General features: G+C 46.2%; 2 protein-coding genes across 2 annotated transcripts; one reads left to right on the forward strand and one right to left on the reverse strand.

Moving 5' to 3' along the window:
* Positions 1-7295: 7295 nt before the first annotated feature.
* Positions 7296-14110, reverse strand: SPRYD7 (SPRY domain containing 7). The gene is made up of 5 exons (XM_081855730.1): positions 13867-14110; positions 10801-10917; positions 9698-9864; positions 9022-9124; positions 7296-7916 (listed from the first exon to the last, which is right to left on the reverse strand). Exons 1-5 carry the CDS (start codon positions 14000-14002, stop codon positions 7819-7821), a joined length of 621 nt encoding a protein of 206 aa, XP_081711856.1. The 5' UTR covers positions 14003-14110; the 3' UTR covers positions 7296-7818.
* A 551-nt stretch (positions 14111-14661) lies between these two features.
* Positions 14662-16824, forward strand: TRIM13 (tripartite motif containing 13). Its single transcript, XM_081855646.1, has 2 exons — positions 14662-14794; positions 15514-16824. The coding sequence occupies exon 2, from the start codon at positions 15520-15522 to the stop codon at positions 16744-16746; it is 1227 nt and encodes a 408-aa protein (XP_081711772.1). The 5' UTR covers positions 14662-14794; positions 15514-15519; the 3' UTR covers positions 16747-16824.
* Positions 16825-17144: the final 320 nt, after the last annotated feature.

Raw genomic sequence — 17144 nt, forward strand, 5'->3', positions numbered from 1 at the left:
GCCAGGGATGAATTATCAGACTCCTCCCTGCTGAGCGCCCGGTGCCTCAGCTGATCTATATGTCTCTTCCAAACTTCCCCATTTTCCAAGGTCACATAATAGGACACAGGTCCACTAGCCCGGGTGACCACACCAGCCACCCACCGCGAACCTCGTGAATAGTTCCTCACCAAGACCAGATCTTCAGGGGCGAAATACCTTGTTGTGTCAGTCTCAGCCTGGGGGTTTGCTCTTGAATTACGGTTTGGCATTTTATCCAGGTGGACATAATCCAGCACCGTTACCAATCTTCTACCCAAGAGCAGCTCAGCTGGCGACTTGCCCGTCGCAGTACACGGCGTCGCATGCTGCAAAAATAACATTCGCGCGATGCGAGCTGACCAGTTACCCTCCATTAAGCGCACAATGGATTCTTTGGCTGTTCTTACCATGCGCTCCGCCTGCCCATTGGAGGATGGGTGAAAGGGCGCGGATGTGACCCCTCTTATGAAGTTATCAGCCAAGAATGCCTTGAATTCTTGGGATACAAAAGCTGCCCCATTATCTGATACAATGGTCTCAGGTAACCCGTGGGTTGCAAACAGCTGCCTCAACACCTTGATTACGGCAGCTGATGCCATGCTAGGGACCATCGCCACTTCTAACCATTTGGAATATGCATCGACGATAACCAAAAAGACCTTCCCCTGGAATGGCCCAGCAAAATCTGGACTGCTCCCACCAGTGAACTGGTGCTTGGCCACTTCTGGCCGCACCTCTTGGCATGCCTTGCATGTTCGTACCCATTGTTCTATGTTCTGGTCCATTCCAGGCCACCACACATAACATCGGGCTAGCGACTTCATCCTGACCATTCCCGGGTGTCCCATGTGGAGCGTCTCAAGAACCCTGTTTCTCAGTGGTGCTAGGATGATCACCCTATCTCCCCACAGGAGACAACCCTTATGCATGGATAACTCGTGCTGCCTTGTCGCATAAGGCCTGAATTTGTCTTCATGCGGACCACCTGGCCACCCCCTCCCCACCCAAGTGAGCACACGGGAGAGAACAGCATCTTTCCTCGTTTTCTCAGCAATATCAGTAGCCGTTACAGGAGCCCCCGGAAGTGTTTCCAGCATCATTATGTGCTCCGCTGGAGCAGGATCCTCATTGCTCCCGCCAGGAAAGGGCAATCGACTCAGCGCATCAGCGTGGCACAACCGTTTCCCCGGCACATGGGTCAAGGTGTACTGGAACCCGTTCAGGAATATAGACCAATGCAACATTCTGGGGGAGAGAATTTGTGGCGTTTGTTTGTTCGGGTTGAACAACCCCAACAGTGGTTTGTGGTCCGTTTCAATGGAGAAATGACGACCGTACACATAATCATGGAACTTTTTGATTCCTGCCACAATTGCAAGCGCCTCTTTGTCAATTTGAGCATAGTTGCGCTCCGTGGGCGACAACGTACGGGAATAGAAAGAGATGGGCTTTTCCGACCCATCCGGTTCCCTATGACTCAGCACCGCCCCCAGGCCGTATTGAGAGGCATCACATGCCAGGACCAGCGGCTTCGATTCATCATAATGAGCCAGGACGCTCTTGCTACTCAGCATTCCTCGCAAGGAGTCAAAAGCCTTCTGCTGCTCCTGCCCCCATCACCACACCTTCTTTTTCTGCAACAGTCTATGTAATGGTTCAGCTACCGAAGCTTTCTGGGGTAATAACGAATGATAAAAGTTAATAAGTCCCAGGAATGACTGCAACTCCGTCTTGTTCTGTGGTCGTGGTGCCTCGATGATGGCCTTAACCTTAGCATCTGTGGGGTGGATGCCTGATGCATCAATTTTAAACCCCAAGAATTCCACAGTTGGCACCCCAAAACTGCATTTTTCCTTTTTTTAGTTGCAACCCCACCTCCTTGAACTTGAGCAACACTGCACGGACACGCGCAACCAGTTCCTGTGGGTCTTTTCCAGCAATCAAAACGTCATCAAAAAATGGCAAGACCCCCGGCAGACCTCTTAACAGGCTTCCATGAGCCCTTGAAAAATCCCTGGGGCCACACAAACTCCAAATTGTAATCTGTTAACTCTGAACGCCCCTTTATGTGTGACAATAGTCTGTGCTTCCGCTGATTGTGGGGTTACTGGCAGCTGTTGGTAAGCTTGCGCCAGGTCAATTTTGGCGAACACCTTGCCCCCAGCCAGTTTAGCCAACAGATGTGATACGACTGGAATGGGGTATGAGTTTCCCCTGAGTGCCTTATTGATAGTACATTTGTAATCAGCACAGATCCTGACTTCCCCATTTGCTTTCAGGGGCGTGACGATTGGAGTCTCCCACTTAGCGGAGTCCACAGGTGAGAGAACTCCCTGCTTGACCAATTTATCCAGCTCTGCTTCGATCTTGGGTTGCAGTGCAAATGGCGCTCGCCTTGGTTTGAGTCGGATTGGGGCCACCCCAGGGTCCAATTCGAAGTCAACTGGGGGCCCTTTATAACAACCCAGTTTTCCATTAAAGAGACCAGCAAATTCTTTGTATAATGCCTCGCTCATCTCGGGGCAGGTTTGGATTGAATTAAGCCCTGATATACTCAGTCCCAGGGCGGGAAACCAGTCAGTGCCCAAGAGACTGGGGCGACTGCCCTTCGCAATCACCAGTTTGAGTACCGCCTGTTTGTCCCGGAACTGTACTCTCACGGCACACATTCCCATGACATGGATGCGGCCCGCTGAGTATGACTGCAAAGTTGCCGGGAAGGGCTCCAGAGGGGGCAACTTACCCCTGGGGAAGAACGTCCTCGCGGTCTGGTCCGACACGATAGTGAATCCAGATCCGGAGTCCACCTCCATGTCGCACAGCTGACCCTCAATCTTCACCTTGACGTGTGCCTTGTCTTGCGCTGGAAACTGCACGACCCTCCCGTTGATCTCCGTTATGTAGTTGCAGTCCTTTAGAACATGGTTTGCTGTGGCCGATCTGCGATGCTCCAGTCTAGGTGCTCCTGTCGCTCCCAACGCCGCCGATCTACAGACCCTGGCGATGTGACCTGTCTTTCCGCACGTCCGGCACATAGCATCCTGGAAACGACAACTCTTCCGCTCATGGTTTCCGCCACAACCAGGGCACCTGCCTCGGTGATCTTTGTGCACTGTGCAGGCCTGACGCACTGACTCGACCCCACGAACTGGGCTCTGGCTCGGAGTAGCCTCTAGCTCGTCCATGGCATGCGCAACTTCTATCTGTGGCTTAGGGGCCCTGCGACTGGCATCAAGCTCCTCTCTTTCATAATTCTCCGTGGCGGTGGCCTCCTTCAAGGCTGAAGCAAGGGTAACCTCTTCTTTAGCCACGATGCGTCTTCTGGCTTTCTTGCTGCTCAGACCACCGATAAACCGATCCAGGAGAGTCTCTTCCAGATCTTGGAAGTCGCAGTGCTGAGCGAGCTTCTGCAGTTCAGCTAGAAATGCAGATACAGACTCCCCAGCACGCTGCTGCCTCTTATGAAACTCCATCCGCCGGGCCATCTTGGTCTCAGTAGGCACTAAATGGCTTGTTAGGCAGGCAAGAATATCTTTGAGAGATGTCTCACTTAGCTTCGCTGGGGCAAGCAATGCCTTGGCCAGCTTGAAGGTCTCAGGCCCACAGTAGCTCAGGAATGTGGCCCTTCTTTTGCTGGCATTGGTGATCCCTTGAGCCACTGCGAAGAACTCGAAGCGTTCGACGTAGTCTTCCCACGTGTGGGGCTCTGATGGCTAGAAGGGCTCCAATACCCTTGGACTCTCCATTGTCCTGTGGGCAGGGTCGTCTTCTCAGCCGGCCAGTGAGTCTTGTTCTTAGCTACAATCCGGACTCTGAGGCAGGGCTGCGTTTAACCGCTCCTCAGCATTCCGGATCCCACCTTCGTCGCCAGTTGTTGTGACGTGGGGTTTGTGATTTCAGCTCTCTTGACATAATATGCTGGAGACAGTTCTCTAGTAACACTTCTTTATTAAAAGCAACAAGACTAAAACCTGAGGAGGGGAGAGCTACATTTATAGGGACAGGGAACCAGCTAGAAAGGATACATTTTGGAGGGAACAATATCAAGCAATCACAGTCCTGCCTTTTGGAGGCAACCAATAAGACAGAGGATCCAAATACAGCAGCTTAAATGAACCAATGGTAGCTGTACCCTCTGGAACCAAAAGGCAGTTACTTTACCCTAATGCAAATACAGACAATAATAATACAGATATAAAATCCTTTGACTCAATACACAACACCAGATTCGCACGAAAAGTGTGCGCGTCGCTATCCGTGTATCACTCCAAGCCAGGCGAGCTGTTTTAGTAAATCGCATCCTTCCCGTCAGACTAAAGGATATAACATAGCAGTAGAGGGTGTGGTAATAGACCTCCCCCAGGGAAACATGCACTTCAACACTGGATTTTCTCCCCATGTTGTATTAGCTGTGGATCTGGAAAATCCCTATTTGGGGGGGGGGGGAGCGCAGGATGCCACTTGGATGGAGTTTATTGTGAAGCTGCTGCTGCTGCCAAAATTAGAGAATCCAAGCAGATTCAAATCCACATTGAATTCCATCGTGCACAAGCCCTGGGAAGGCAAGGGACTTACAGATTCTGCCCAGTCTTTATACTGTGTGATAGAGCAGAGGTTTTCAACCTTCTTGGGTCCACAGCTCCCTTGACTAACTGCCTTCTTTCTGCAGGACCCCCATGGGGCTCAGAAGTCCAGTTAGGTCACCCCTTGCCTGCAGAACTGGCAGCCCTCAACCCTTTTCAAACACCCTTGTGGAGTGTTCCCTCAGGCTCCTCCCCCTCTCCTTGGGGGGTCCTCTGGGCAGCCACCCCTGGTCTCTGAGGTGCCCCCCTGCCCCAAAGAGAGGCATCATTTGCCTGCAGACCTTGTAGGCAGAGCTGCTGCAATAAATAGTTGTGCAAGCTGTTGAGAGGCAGAGAAGCAAGAGGGCATCAAAGAGGGAGGGATGGAGGGAAGGAACGAAGGAAAGAGGGACAGAGTCTAGTGTTGCCCGCAGCACCCCTGACCATCATTCAAGGCACCCCAGGGTGCCATGGCACACTGGTTGAAAGCCACTGCCTTAGGACGCCCCATCATCTCAGGTATCTGCACTATCACAGTGGGCATTTCTGGATATATGAACTCTGTTCTGAAACCATATGCCATCAGTGTTCCTAGCTAAATATGTGACACCACAGACTTTCTGAGGAAAATACAATCTTTGAACAAGCTACCTAACAATACTATACTAGCCACTATGTATGTGGAATCCCTGTACACCAACATCCCACAGAACGATGGATTACAAGCTATAAGGAACACCATCTCTGATCAAATCACAGTGGACTTTGCTACCAAACTCTGCCATTTTGTTCTCACCCACAACCACTTCAAATTTGGAGATGACCTGTTCCTCCAGATCAGCAGCACAGCAATGGGCACCCACATGGCCACTTCCCCCTCAAATTACAGGTGGTGGGATAACCATGAAGGAGAGAGCACAAAATACACCGACTTGCTGATGAAAATAACACCTCCCCCACCAGCATTTCACAGCTGCCAATCTGGGTTCACCAAAGTCTTGGAGCAATGTTGGCATTTCACTTCCATCATAAAGCATAATGGCAATGATTTGATGCCCACATCTGAAAGGTCCTTAATTCTTCAAGGACCTGATTTTAGCACCAAGGGAAACTGGGTGGCTGCATTCTGAAAAGCTATTCTGTGCCCAGCCCAAATTTATGGGTCAGCTTAGCATTCAGAATTAATGCTTGAAGTGCTCTTAGCAGGAGTGAGTGCCAGCTTGGCCCTGCAACTGTGGGTGCCATGCAGCATGCATGGCCCTGGCACCGAAATTTGTGGGTGCCTGGCCCTTCAGGGGGAATTTTGTGGGTGCTTGGGCACCCAGGGAGTTGGCATCCATGTGTCTCAGCTACCTATGAATAAATATACATCTCAAATGTGCATGGTAATTTTAAATCAGTAACCTGGACACACCTCCTGGTTTGTAGCTTGTCCCAGTCTTTAAGGTGTTGGGAGCTAGTAGCAAGAAAATGCTGCTGTAGCAAGGTCATAAGGTGGCTGTTCATGATGTTGATGCTGATATACAAAATGTAAATATATGTTTGTCCCCTGGGAAAACACCTTCCTGGCTTAGGAAACCAGCCAATAGCATTTGCCACCCACACATGCTTCATTGGGGCAAGCAGTTAACACATATTCAGGAGCATTAGTGCTTTCCCCCCTTGGCAATGTATTCACACTGATTTTAATTCAAGCTCCTGCACCATTATAACTAAAGCTCTTAAAAGTCTGGCTGATGTAATGTTTGTTTTGTTTTAATACATGCCGAATCTTAAAAGCGGTGGGCAAAAGTAGTTGCACAAACATCTTTCTAAAAGCAGAATGTAGGAATTCTGAATATCTTCTCCACTGATAGGAATTGGATTAATAAGCCTCCGACATAAGCATAGCTTCTAGCACTAGTCCATGAAAACTGTGAAAAGTTCCATCTCTGAAGAATACCACAATAACAGAAAAATAAGTATTTCTAGTATCAGTGGATTATAAAGAATCCAAAATAATTTCCTTCATAAGGCTGAAAAACCTGCCAGGGTATGCATGTGTGTTAACTGTAACAATTAGTTACAGATAGGTAGCCGTGTTGGTCTGCCATAGTCAAAACAAAATAAAAAAAATTCCTTCCAGTAGCACCTTAAAGACCAACTAAGTTAGTTCTTGGTATGAGCTTTCGTGTGCATGCACACTTCTTCAGATACACTGAAGAAGAAGTGTGTATCTGAAGAAGTGTGCATGCACACGAAAGCTCATACCAAGAACTAACTTAGTTGGTCTTTAAGGTGCTACTGGAAGGATTTTTTTTTATTTTGTTGTAACAATTAGCTTTTTCAATCTACTGTACTTACAAACAGAATTAAGATAATATATTCAAGGATCTGAAATGCAAAGACATAATTTTCAACAATTAGCAAATAAAGAAAATAGCAAAGAAAGGGGGGCAACTATGTTGAAGTACAAACTTTTTTAAAAAAACACCTGCTGTACTATTCCCAATAAATCTTTCTCAGAGGTAAAAAGTATTTATTTTAATGTAGCAGTCCATGTACAACATGCTTCAGATTTCTGGATTTATAGTATTAGCTTTACAAAATTCTTGATATTCTGAGTACACAGAAAATCAACCTAAAATATTCACAAAAACAGGAGAAAAAACAACCTATAATTTTTTTATTATTTTCTGGGGGAGGTAAATGAAATATCCCCCAAAGAACTAATTAAGAGTTCAAAAGAAACGCTTTATTACAACATCAAAAAATTTATTCACCACAGTTGCTTGTTCCAGTAAGCAGACTTTAAATGAGAGGTTGGCTTCGCTTATTATAGTCGGCATTTTGCCCTAATTTAACACAAGAACACTTTTATTAAAATCTCTTGCTAGAAAAAAAGATGAAACACTTGCTGTGGACAATACTTTTAATCCATAAATTGTTGTGTGGTTTCTCAGACTTGTTAAGAATGTAACAGCATATAACACTAATGTATTGAACAGTGTCATCATGGGCATACAGGGATCACAGTGTAGTGGACTGCATACCTTTACATCAAATGGAAATATTGTCCATGTTACAAAACCATAGTCAAATCTAACACTCGCAACATACTTCTCTGGTAATATGGTTGTCCACCCCAAGCACCTAAACATTACTAAATACAAGTTTGTGTCCTAGGAATAATGAGAAGCTTTAAAAGAATAGGTTTTGTAGAAAGTACTAGGGAGTAAATCCTCAGTAGGGACATTCAGAAAATCTGTTGCTCAAAGAGTATCTTTTCAAAGCCTGCTGGAGGAGTGTGATAAAATTCACTGAACTGACAATCCAAAATGGCACTGTCATCCACTATAAGAAGGAAGAAGAAAATAGTGAAAAACTTGCATATATGCATACTTCACATTCAACCAGCCTTGGCAGAGACTTAACCTTTGTTTTCTTGATTAAAATATTACTTATGTTGACAAAATGCAGAACAATACTCCTGGAAATTATGATGGAGTCTAACAAAGCCTTGCAACTCAAACAACAAAAGTTAAAAGCTCACAAATCTTTGTGGCACATAAACAGCTGACCTGTTCTCACCCAGCTTGCAAAAGCCTCTCTACCGTACACCGGAAAGCAATTCTTACACATTACAAGTGAGCAGGCGAATAGCACTTAATAACAAATTACCTTTGCATAATAAGAAAATTCACCCAGCACTACCCATTTGAGCACAAAGAACTACTTTTTGTTGTTGTTAAGGCAGGGGAAAAAGATGATGTGGCCTAAATCCCAAAGGAACCACCACCTTTGGTCCTTATGATTATGCAGAGCAATGATAAGAATCTTCCATGGTTAGAAAAGAATAGCAGCTATGGCCATCAGTCCAAGTTCTTGATCAACAAGTCTCAAGTGGATGTTCTGAAAAGCTGTTGTCCAACTCTCCACCAGACCACCCTAGAGACTACAAGGAACCTTACACTAGGGGTAAGGTAAAGGTAAAGGTACCCCTGCCCGTACGGGCCAGTCGTGTCTGACTCTAGGGTTGTGCGCTCATCTCACTTAAGAGGCCGGGAGCCAGCGCTGTCCGAAGACACTTCCGGGTCACGTGGCCAGCGTGATGAAGCTGCTCTGGCGAGCCAGCACCAGCGCAGCACACGGAAACGCCGTTTACCTTCCCGCTATAAAGCGGTACCTATTTATATACTTGCACTTAGGGGTGCTTTCGAACTGCTAGGTGGGCAGGAGCTGGGACCGAAAGACGGGAGCTCACCCCGCCGCGGGGATTCGAACCGCCGACCATACGATCGGCAAGTCCTAGGCACTGAGGTTTTACCCACAGCGCCACCCGCGTCCCACACTGGGGGTAGGAATGTTCTATTTCTCAGAATATTGGTCTATGTGGAAAATAGGAAGCTGTGTAGTAGGGAGGTCAAAGTGTTAATAAGTCCTGAGAACCCAAACTTACCATATACCACAGGGAAGACAGTTCCTCTAATTCCTGAGGCTGGACAGTGCATATTTTTCCCATTCAAATAAACATTTAGTTCTACATGGTCATATGTAATTCCCTGTAACACAAATGTGACATTTAGACTCCACTTTTATTTATTTTACTTCTGAATGTTGTGGACATTTCAACATTAACTTCACAGCTATAAGAGCTACAAACTTACTTTAAAAATATGAACATTTTCAGGGAGCTACTTACATCCAATACCCCACTACGCCAAGTACCCACAGCCCTGTTTGTTTGTTTTGTATACCACTCTTCATTCGAATATCACAGGGTGGTTCACAACATAAAAATACAAATGACACAAAATACATAAAAACCCACGCACTCCACCACATTGTAAAGGCCATAGATTTATTATTATGAATTAAATTTGATTGAATGTGTGCTCTTCCTTTGGCCTGAATTATGGCAACAACAGGTTCCTTTTAAGGACCTTGGGGTTCCGTATTAAAGTCCAACTTTACATAAAGACCAGCTTAACTGGACTCTGTTGTTGCAAATATAGCAGAGATTATCACATATATATAGCAGAGATTATCACATTTGCTTTGAAGTTAGCTTTGGCTTGGAGGAAACACCATCAATTCTGGTCAGATTCATATAAGCAATACTGAAAGAAACTCACCACAATATCACCCTCTTGTGGAAGGTTGTTTGCTGGCAACCTGTTCTTCTCATCATTATTGTAGTACAGAGCTCCGTCATTTCTCAGTACTAGACTATTCACATCACACCCAAGAGGAATTTGATTCAAATTGACTTTCTGAGTCGCAACACCAATACCCCAGATTCCTGAATACATGGCGAGTGGTGAAATGGAATGGCACAGCCATGGGAGAAATGAGAAGAGAGAGAGAGAATGTACTTTAGTGTAGTACAGTGGAAATGGGCAAAGCTGGGGGAACTTGCAAGACATTCCCCCAGCCTTGCCCAAGTAGCTTATTTCCACACACAACTGACTGTGCTATGTCATGACAGTAGGTGAAATAATGAGCATATATTGATCAGGAAGTCAAACCAAACCTTTATCTTTCCGCCCCTCCTCAACTGCAACAGAACCCTTTTAAAAGCCCTTGCCAATTTTTTTAATGAACCCTCATCTTGAACTGGTCCCAACTACACTGAATTATGGGCAATGAGGTGCTGCAACCTGGCTTCATAAGGAAGCTGAAGGAACCCTTGGTTGCCAGCAAAGCATTTTGCAAATCAACATGGCTAACAAGGGCTCCAACTGGTTCTACTCTGACTGGCAATGGCTCTCCAAAGTCTCAGGCAATCTGACACTTTAAGTGGAGGTGCTAGGACTGAACCAGTGGAAGCCTCTCTAGGATACCTTGCACCCTTAGCAAGGAGATGACTTCGTGACACCTCCCTGGAAAAAAATAACTTTATTGCAATAGCTACATTAGAAATTATCTTGTGAACTGCTATCCTGGTGTGAATAATTTAATGAAAACAGTAAAAGTCCTCAACTGGTCTAGGAAACTGCCCACTAACGGTGTCTCAGTCTTATCTGGATTGAGCTTCAGTTTGTTGGCTCTCCTTCATATAAATCTATGATTCTCAGATTTGAGCAGTAAGGGGCCACAAGATGGAAGGCGAGAGGAGGATGAAGTCCCAGGGTGTGAGCAGGAGCCTGCTCATGCAACAGTGGATTTTACTCAGCGATTTGAATCCAATCTGAGCAAAACATGATGAATTTTTGCGAGCGTTAACTTTTTGACTGACCTGTAGACTGGATTTTAAACTCAAAATAGCTCTTGTTCTGATGCAAAGGAGCATTGGCTAGGCAGCCTCCCGTACCACATACTCGTCGTCCATTTTTGACAATGACAACATCTGTTCCTGCAGAATTAAAAGCATCAAACTGAAACATTCTGAACTTCCATTTAAGACATGCAGCACAATTCTGAACAAGTATGTTTGGAAATAAGTCCAACTGATTTCAGAGAAACTTGCTCCCATTTAAGCAAGAACTTATTAAAATTCTTACTATTAGCAGCATGCTTGACAATAGCTGGAAGGCAGAAAGATTTACAGAAATATAATTTGCTATATGAATGATACCAGCAAACTTGGATAATTGCATTGATGGGAAAACTAACCCAAAAGACAGAAACAATTTTAAAAAGACAAAACAAGTTTCAAGAGACATGTCCCCTCTTTATTGTTATTCTGTTTTTGTCACAATTTTTTTTTTTTTTTTAGTATGGTTAGGATTGCAGCTATGCAGCTCAGTCCTATGCCTATCGGAACCAAGTCATACTATGTTCATTGTGTCTTTCTACCTTATAAATATGTTTAAGAATGTAGCCTTAAACTGTGGGGAAATCCTTATTTGGTGTGGGTGGGAGGAGCGCAGGCTGCCACTTGGATAGAGGTTATTGTGAGGCTGCTGCTGACAAAAATTATTAGAAAATCCAAGAAGCTTCAAATCCACATTAAATTCCACCATGGACAAGCCCTGGGAAGCCAAGGGAGTTACAGTTTCTGCCCAGTCTTTATACTGTGTGATAGTGTGTTAAGGATTAGAGGTGCCCTTGAATTACTTTAATTTTAAACTGTAAAATTCTAAGGAGTTTCATTAGTCTATGAATTAAATCCATGCACTCTCCCAAAACAAGACAAGGTTGATGCTTACTCTAAATTAATTCCAGTTAAGTATTCAAAATCCAAACAGACTGGAACGCCTCTTGATAGAGAAAAAACAGTTCCCAGTATAACTCCAGTTTTGTCCTTAGATTTTCCTCACACTCTGTTCAGCAATAATTCACATTGTTTTATAACAAGAAGGGGGCAAAAATTAGTTGTCCTATTATAATCTGCATTTATGTCCTAATCCAAGATCATGGAAACCTGATATGCCGGACAGACACTCCTGGATATGAAGAAGACCTGTGGTTACTCACATGACATTTACACAATTATTTTTTATAGCTCTAGTTACAGGTAGGTAGCCCTGTTGGTCTGCTCTAGTCGAAACAAAATAATTTCCCCCCCTTAGAGACCAACTAAGTTTGTTATTGGTATGTGCACACGAAAGCTCATACCAATAACAAACTTAGTTGGTCTCTAAGATACTACTGGAAGGAAATTTTTTATATTTTTTATAGCATTTAACATATATACACTCCAGCAGTGAATGAATCCTGATTGCTCCTACCACATATAAAAAGTAGAAAAAGCATATATTTGCAATCATGTTTTAATGTTCATGCTGTGAAAGAGGTGTTTTGAGTTGTCACACAAGGGAGCACACACAGACATCACTTCAGAGTATGAAATTCAATAAGTGTGAAGCAGTCCCCAGGTTGTGAAATATGTTTCCCTAGAAAAAACACGGATGGGGAAGTAATGGAAAGCAGGAGTTCCTACTTTATCTTTCAAATCAAGAGTGAAAGAAAAACTTACCTGCCAGGGCAGTAAAAGAAGTTATGTGCCCGTTTGTTTTTGTTTTGATTATCACTACAGTTCAGTTGACATCTTTTCTTCCTTATGCAACCTTCCTAATTTCTCTTTCAGAAGGATCTAGAAAGTGTGTCTTGGATCTGTGTGGTACTGGTACATTTTTGATTTGCCTACCCCACAGTTGAGAAAATAGATGCTCAAATGACTGCCACGGTCAGAGATAGGGAATTTCTGGCCCTCCAGATCAGATCTCCCATCAGCCCCAGACAGCATGGTCAGTGGTCAGGGATTATGAGATTCTCAAACTTGTAATATTAATCTCAGGGTTGTGGGTTCAAGCCTTGCGTTGGTCAAAAGATTTCTGCATTGCCGGGGGTTGAGCTAGAGATGACCCTTGTGGTTTCTTCCAGTTCTATGATTCTATGAAAACCTGGGTAATCACAGATTCCCTACTGCTACCTTAGATCAAAGAACAAAGTAAAGATGTGGATGAAAATAGAAATGAGATGATGCTTAGTGCTCCAGACCAGAAAAATGCAGTAGATTCAGTTTATTTGAAGTTCAGCAAAGAATTTGATTCAGTATACACTTCTGGGTTTGCCGCGGCCGTAACCCAAAGATTCCGTACCCTTGAGGTAAGCAACACAAGGTACCACTGTACACAGCCTGGTATGCAAGAGGAGTCAAGGCTGAATCAACTCTTGGCATCCACTTAATTTTCTTGCTAATCAAACCTATTTTTAATAGGATTCTGACCAGATGTTACGAGTGCGAGTGAAAGGTTTTGAACTGCCCTGAGATCCACAGATGAAGGGCAGTGTAGAAGTTAAAGAAATAAAAAATAAAATAAATAAGATAACAAGGTAGCCACTACTCTTCTGCTAAGCTTTGGAAGAAGGCGGAAAATAAAAGGAAGAATTTATTTCCCAACTGAAATGGCAGGGTGGGTAACAATTTATGGGAGGAAACCTTTTGCAGTTGAGAGAAAATATATAGCAGGAGCATTTCCCCAGGTGGGCTGTGTGTCCTCCCCCCCTCTGGGGTGGTGGTGGGTGTTCAAAGGGTTACTCACTCTAGTCTAGCATTAAATAGTATTGCTAAAATCTACCGGCCTTTCTCAACTATGTTGTTGTTCTACAGCTCCCACCATCCCTTAGCTGTGCTGAGAGCCAATACATATGAAGTGTGGGAGGCAGTGAGGCCCAGTGGGGAGCGTCGGGCTTTCGGCTGACGGGGGGCAGGCAGAGACATCTTGCCTCAGCCCCAAGGCTCGCTGCAATCGCTCTTGTTTGAAAAGGCGGCGGCGGGGGGGGGGGGCGTTAATCATGCTCTCTGTCTTCGTAGCCCGCCTTCCCCCCGGACTGGGCCTCGCCCGCCTCCGCTTACCCATCCTGTGCGTGTCCAGCTGCACCAGCGGCATCTCCTTGAGGGCGATATGTCCGCCGCCGGCGTCTCCGCAGCAGGCCCAGCGCAGGCAGCACCACACGGGGCCGGGCGCCGAAGAGCCCGACGAGGCCGCCATGGCCGCCTCTCCCGCCTCGGCTTCTCCGCTCAGAGCGCAGCCGGAGCCCCTCGTCGCCGCCGCCCCAGCCTAGGCGCCCGCCCGGTGCTGCTGGCCCCGCCGGGAGAGGCTCCGCATCGCCGCCGCCGCCGCCCGCCCCGTGTCTGTGCGAGCCCGAGTCCCACACGGCCGCCTGCCCGCGGTGCCCTGGCTCGGCCTCCGACGTCGCCGGGACTGCAACTCCCATCATCCCCAGCGACAAGGGCCAGCCGCCGGGGATGATGGGAGCTGTAGTCCCGGCGACATCGGGCACCCCTTCCCCTCCACAAGGCTGGGCTGCGTCTCTCGACTGACTCCCCCACGAAGCGACTCGCCCTTCATCTCCCGAGGCTCTTGCTCCCCGCGTCTGCCCCCGAACAGCCCCGTATTGCGCCAAATCCCCACAGAAGCCCGGTGTCCCTCAGGCGCCCCCCCCCGCGTCGCTAAGCGGCAGTTTCCTTCCAGGCCGCTTTCCCGGTCTGCCCCAAAGGGGCTTCCTTGCAGAAAGGGCGGCATGTGAATTTAATACTGATCATGGAATAAATAATCCTAAGGGGTCGCCGTGGGTTTTTTGTGCCACAAGCCCCGGGGGCGGGACGGGGACTCGGCTGCGCCTCCAGCGCGCCACGCCGAGCGTCTCTGAGGCGGGCAGAGGGACCGGGCACTTGTGCGCAGGCGCAGCAGCGCAGGCCCGGGCGGGCGGGCGGGCGAGGAGCCTAGAGACGGGCCTGCTCGCGGCCGAGGCGGCTCTGCGGCCTCCCGAGCGACGGGCTGGTGAGCGGGACGGAGAAGCGGCGGGGCTGCGCGAGGGCGGCGGCGGAGGGAGACGGGGCGTGAGGAGGCGGCGCGGCCTTCGGCTCCCTCGCCCTTTGCGCCAGGGCCCGTCTGGTCATTCGCGGCGAGGTTACTTTTACTTTTATTCCTTGAATGTGCGGGTCTCTTTATGTGGCCCAGAGGACGAAGAGACGAAATGCCCCAGAGATTTAAAACTTAAAAACACCCCCACCCGCTTCAGAAAGGCTACAGGTTATATGGGAACGTTTTCGCCTAGCGCCGAAAGTGAATCGCCGAAGTGTAAAGCTGGAAGGGAGGATCCTCTGGGTCATCTAGTCCAACCCACTGCAGTGCGGGACTCTTTTGCCCAATGGGGGCTCGAATCAGCAGCATATAATGGGGGGGGGGGGACTGCCGGGGTGCCCGTTGCCCCGGGCGCACAGTCTGGGGGCATGAAGCAGGCACCTCCCCATCCCTGTTGTGCCCTGCCTAGCTCTGAGAAAGGAAGGTGAAAAGCAAATGTAGAATTTTGATAGTTGGGTATTTTTAGCAGGTGTAGAATTTGTTATCCACATCTCTTGTGAAATAAAGTATTTAAACATTCACTGCTTTGGCTGAAGGACTTAATACACCCGTAGGATGGCAGACAAGATGCCTGAGTTTCTTAGATTGTGATCATTATACAGTATAATTCTCTGAATTCTCTCCTTTTATTACAGACCGCAATGGAGCTCCTTGAAGAAGATCTTACATGCCCCATTTGTTGTAGTTTGTTTGAGGATCCCCGAGCCCTACCCTGCTCACATAACTTCTGTAAGAAATGTTTGGAAGGGATTTTGGAGGGAAATGCTCGGAATGTAATTTGGAGACAGTCTCTTTTCAAATGCCCAACATGTCGGAAGGAAACCACTGTGACAGGGGTTAACAACCTGCAAGTCAACTATTCCCTCAAAGGTATTGTAGAGAAATATAACAAGATTAAGGTAACCTCAAAGATGCCTGTGTGTAAAGTACACAGCGGTCAGCCTCTCAACATTTTCTGCCAAACAGACACGCAGTTGATATGTGGTATCTGTGCAACTCGAGGAGATCATATAAAGCATGTGTTTTGTTCTATTGAAGATGCTTATTTTCAGGAAAAACTTGCTTTTGAGACATTGTTCCAGGGTTTTGAAACATGGCGTTGTGGGGATGCACTTTCTCGGCTAGACACCCTGGAAGCCAGCAAGCGCAAAGCCCTCCAGATGCTGACAAAGGACTATGACAGAGTAAAAGATTTTTTTGAGAAATTGCAGTATACACTGGAACAAAAAAAGAATGAGATACTTTCAGATTTTGAGACAATGAAGCTTGCCGTCATGCAGGCATACGATCCAGAAATTAATAAACTGAACACTATTATACGAGAACAACGAACCGCTTTTAATATTGCCGAAGCCTTTAAAGAGGTGTCTGAACCCATTGTGTTTTTGCAACAGATGCAGGAATTCCGAGAGAAAATCAAGGTGATCAAGGAAACCAAATTGCCTTGTCTTACTGTCAACATCAATTCCACAATGAAAGGATTTGATACAAGCCAGTGGGAACAATTTAAGCTTGCAGATGTGGACAAACTTTCGTTACCTCAGGAAAAAAGTACTTTTAACTGGGCATTTTCTTCGTTGTCCTTACATAAGTTAATTGTGATTGTTTTGCTTTCATTCCTTATACTTGCTGCCACACAGATGTTTTTTATGGACTTTCTATCTAACAGTCTCCAGCACTGGAAAATACTTACATCTGCATTTGGCACAGGTTATCTGGCAGACACAGCAGAGATGGCAGATCATGCTATCATCTACTGGGAGAAGATGACTGGTGGTGCTGCCATTCTTAGTGAAAAATGTGTAAATTACACCCTTGTGATGTTGGATAATATTGCCCAATTTATGTGCAAATACAAAATTTTGTAACTTCTACCCTTGTATAATAAGAAAAGTATGTTCAAACTGATTACTTTGGAAGCTTCTTAAAAAGTGATTAAGCAATCATTGATGTCATTTTTCTCAGGTCCAACTACTGATACTTGGAAATACTTTGCACATTGAATTTGAAAGGAGATACCTACTTAGGTGAAAAGTGCCAATTTATCTTGTTTTTCCCAAGGTGAAAGGCATCAGTTGTGTGTACAGTATGAATCAATAGGCATTGCAGATTATGTAAAAAAAATCATGAAATACGGTATGTGCATTGCTGTTGAGTTTCAACGTTAAGAAGGACACATGGGGAGAAAATGTGTAAGTAATAGGTTGTGAGGTCAAGTATATAAGTAATAACCACTGATGTACCAAACTTCAGAAGTACGGCACAT

The sequence above is a fragment of the Podarcis erhardii genome, assembly GCF_964252035.2.
Source record: "Podarcis erhardii genome assembly, chromosome: 3".
Taxonomy (NCBI): Eukaryota; Metazoa; Chordata; class Lepidosauria; order Squamata; family Lacertidae; genus Podarcis; species Podarcis erhardii.

Excerpts from the sequence above, each read along its gene's own strand:
- SPRYD7 (XM_081855730.1), bottom strand. The coding sequence starts at position 14,002 with ATGGCGGCCTCGTCGGGCTCTTCGGCGCCCGGCCCCGTGTGGTGCTGC. Across the intron at positions 9,865-10,800 it reads GTTTAAAATCCAGTCTACAG|GAATCTGGGGTATTGGTGTT; the intron begins GTCAGTCAAAAA and ends CCATGTATTCAG. Across the intron at positions 7,917-9,021 it reads TGTCTTCCCTGTGGTATATG|TGGATGACAGTGCCATTTTG; the intron begins GTAAGTTTGGGT and ends TCCTTCTTATAG.
- TRIM13 (XM_081855646.1), top strand. The coding sequence starts at position 15,520 with ATGGAGCTCCTTGAAGAAGATCTTACATGCCCCATTTGTTGTAGTTTG.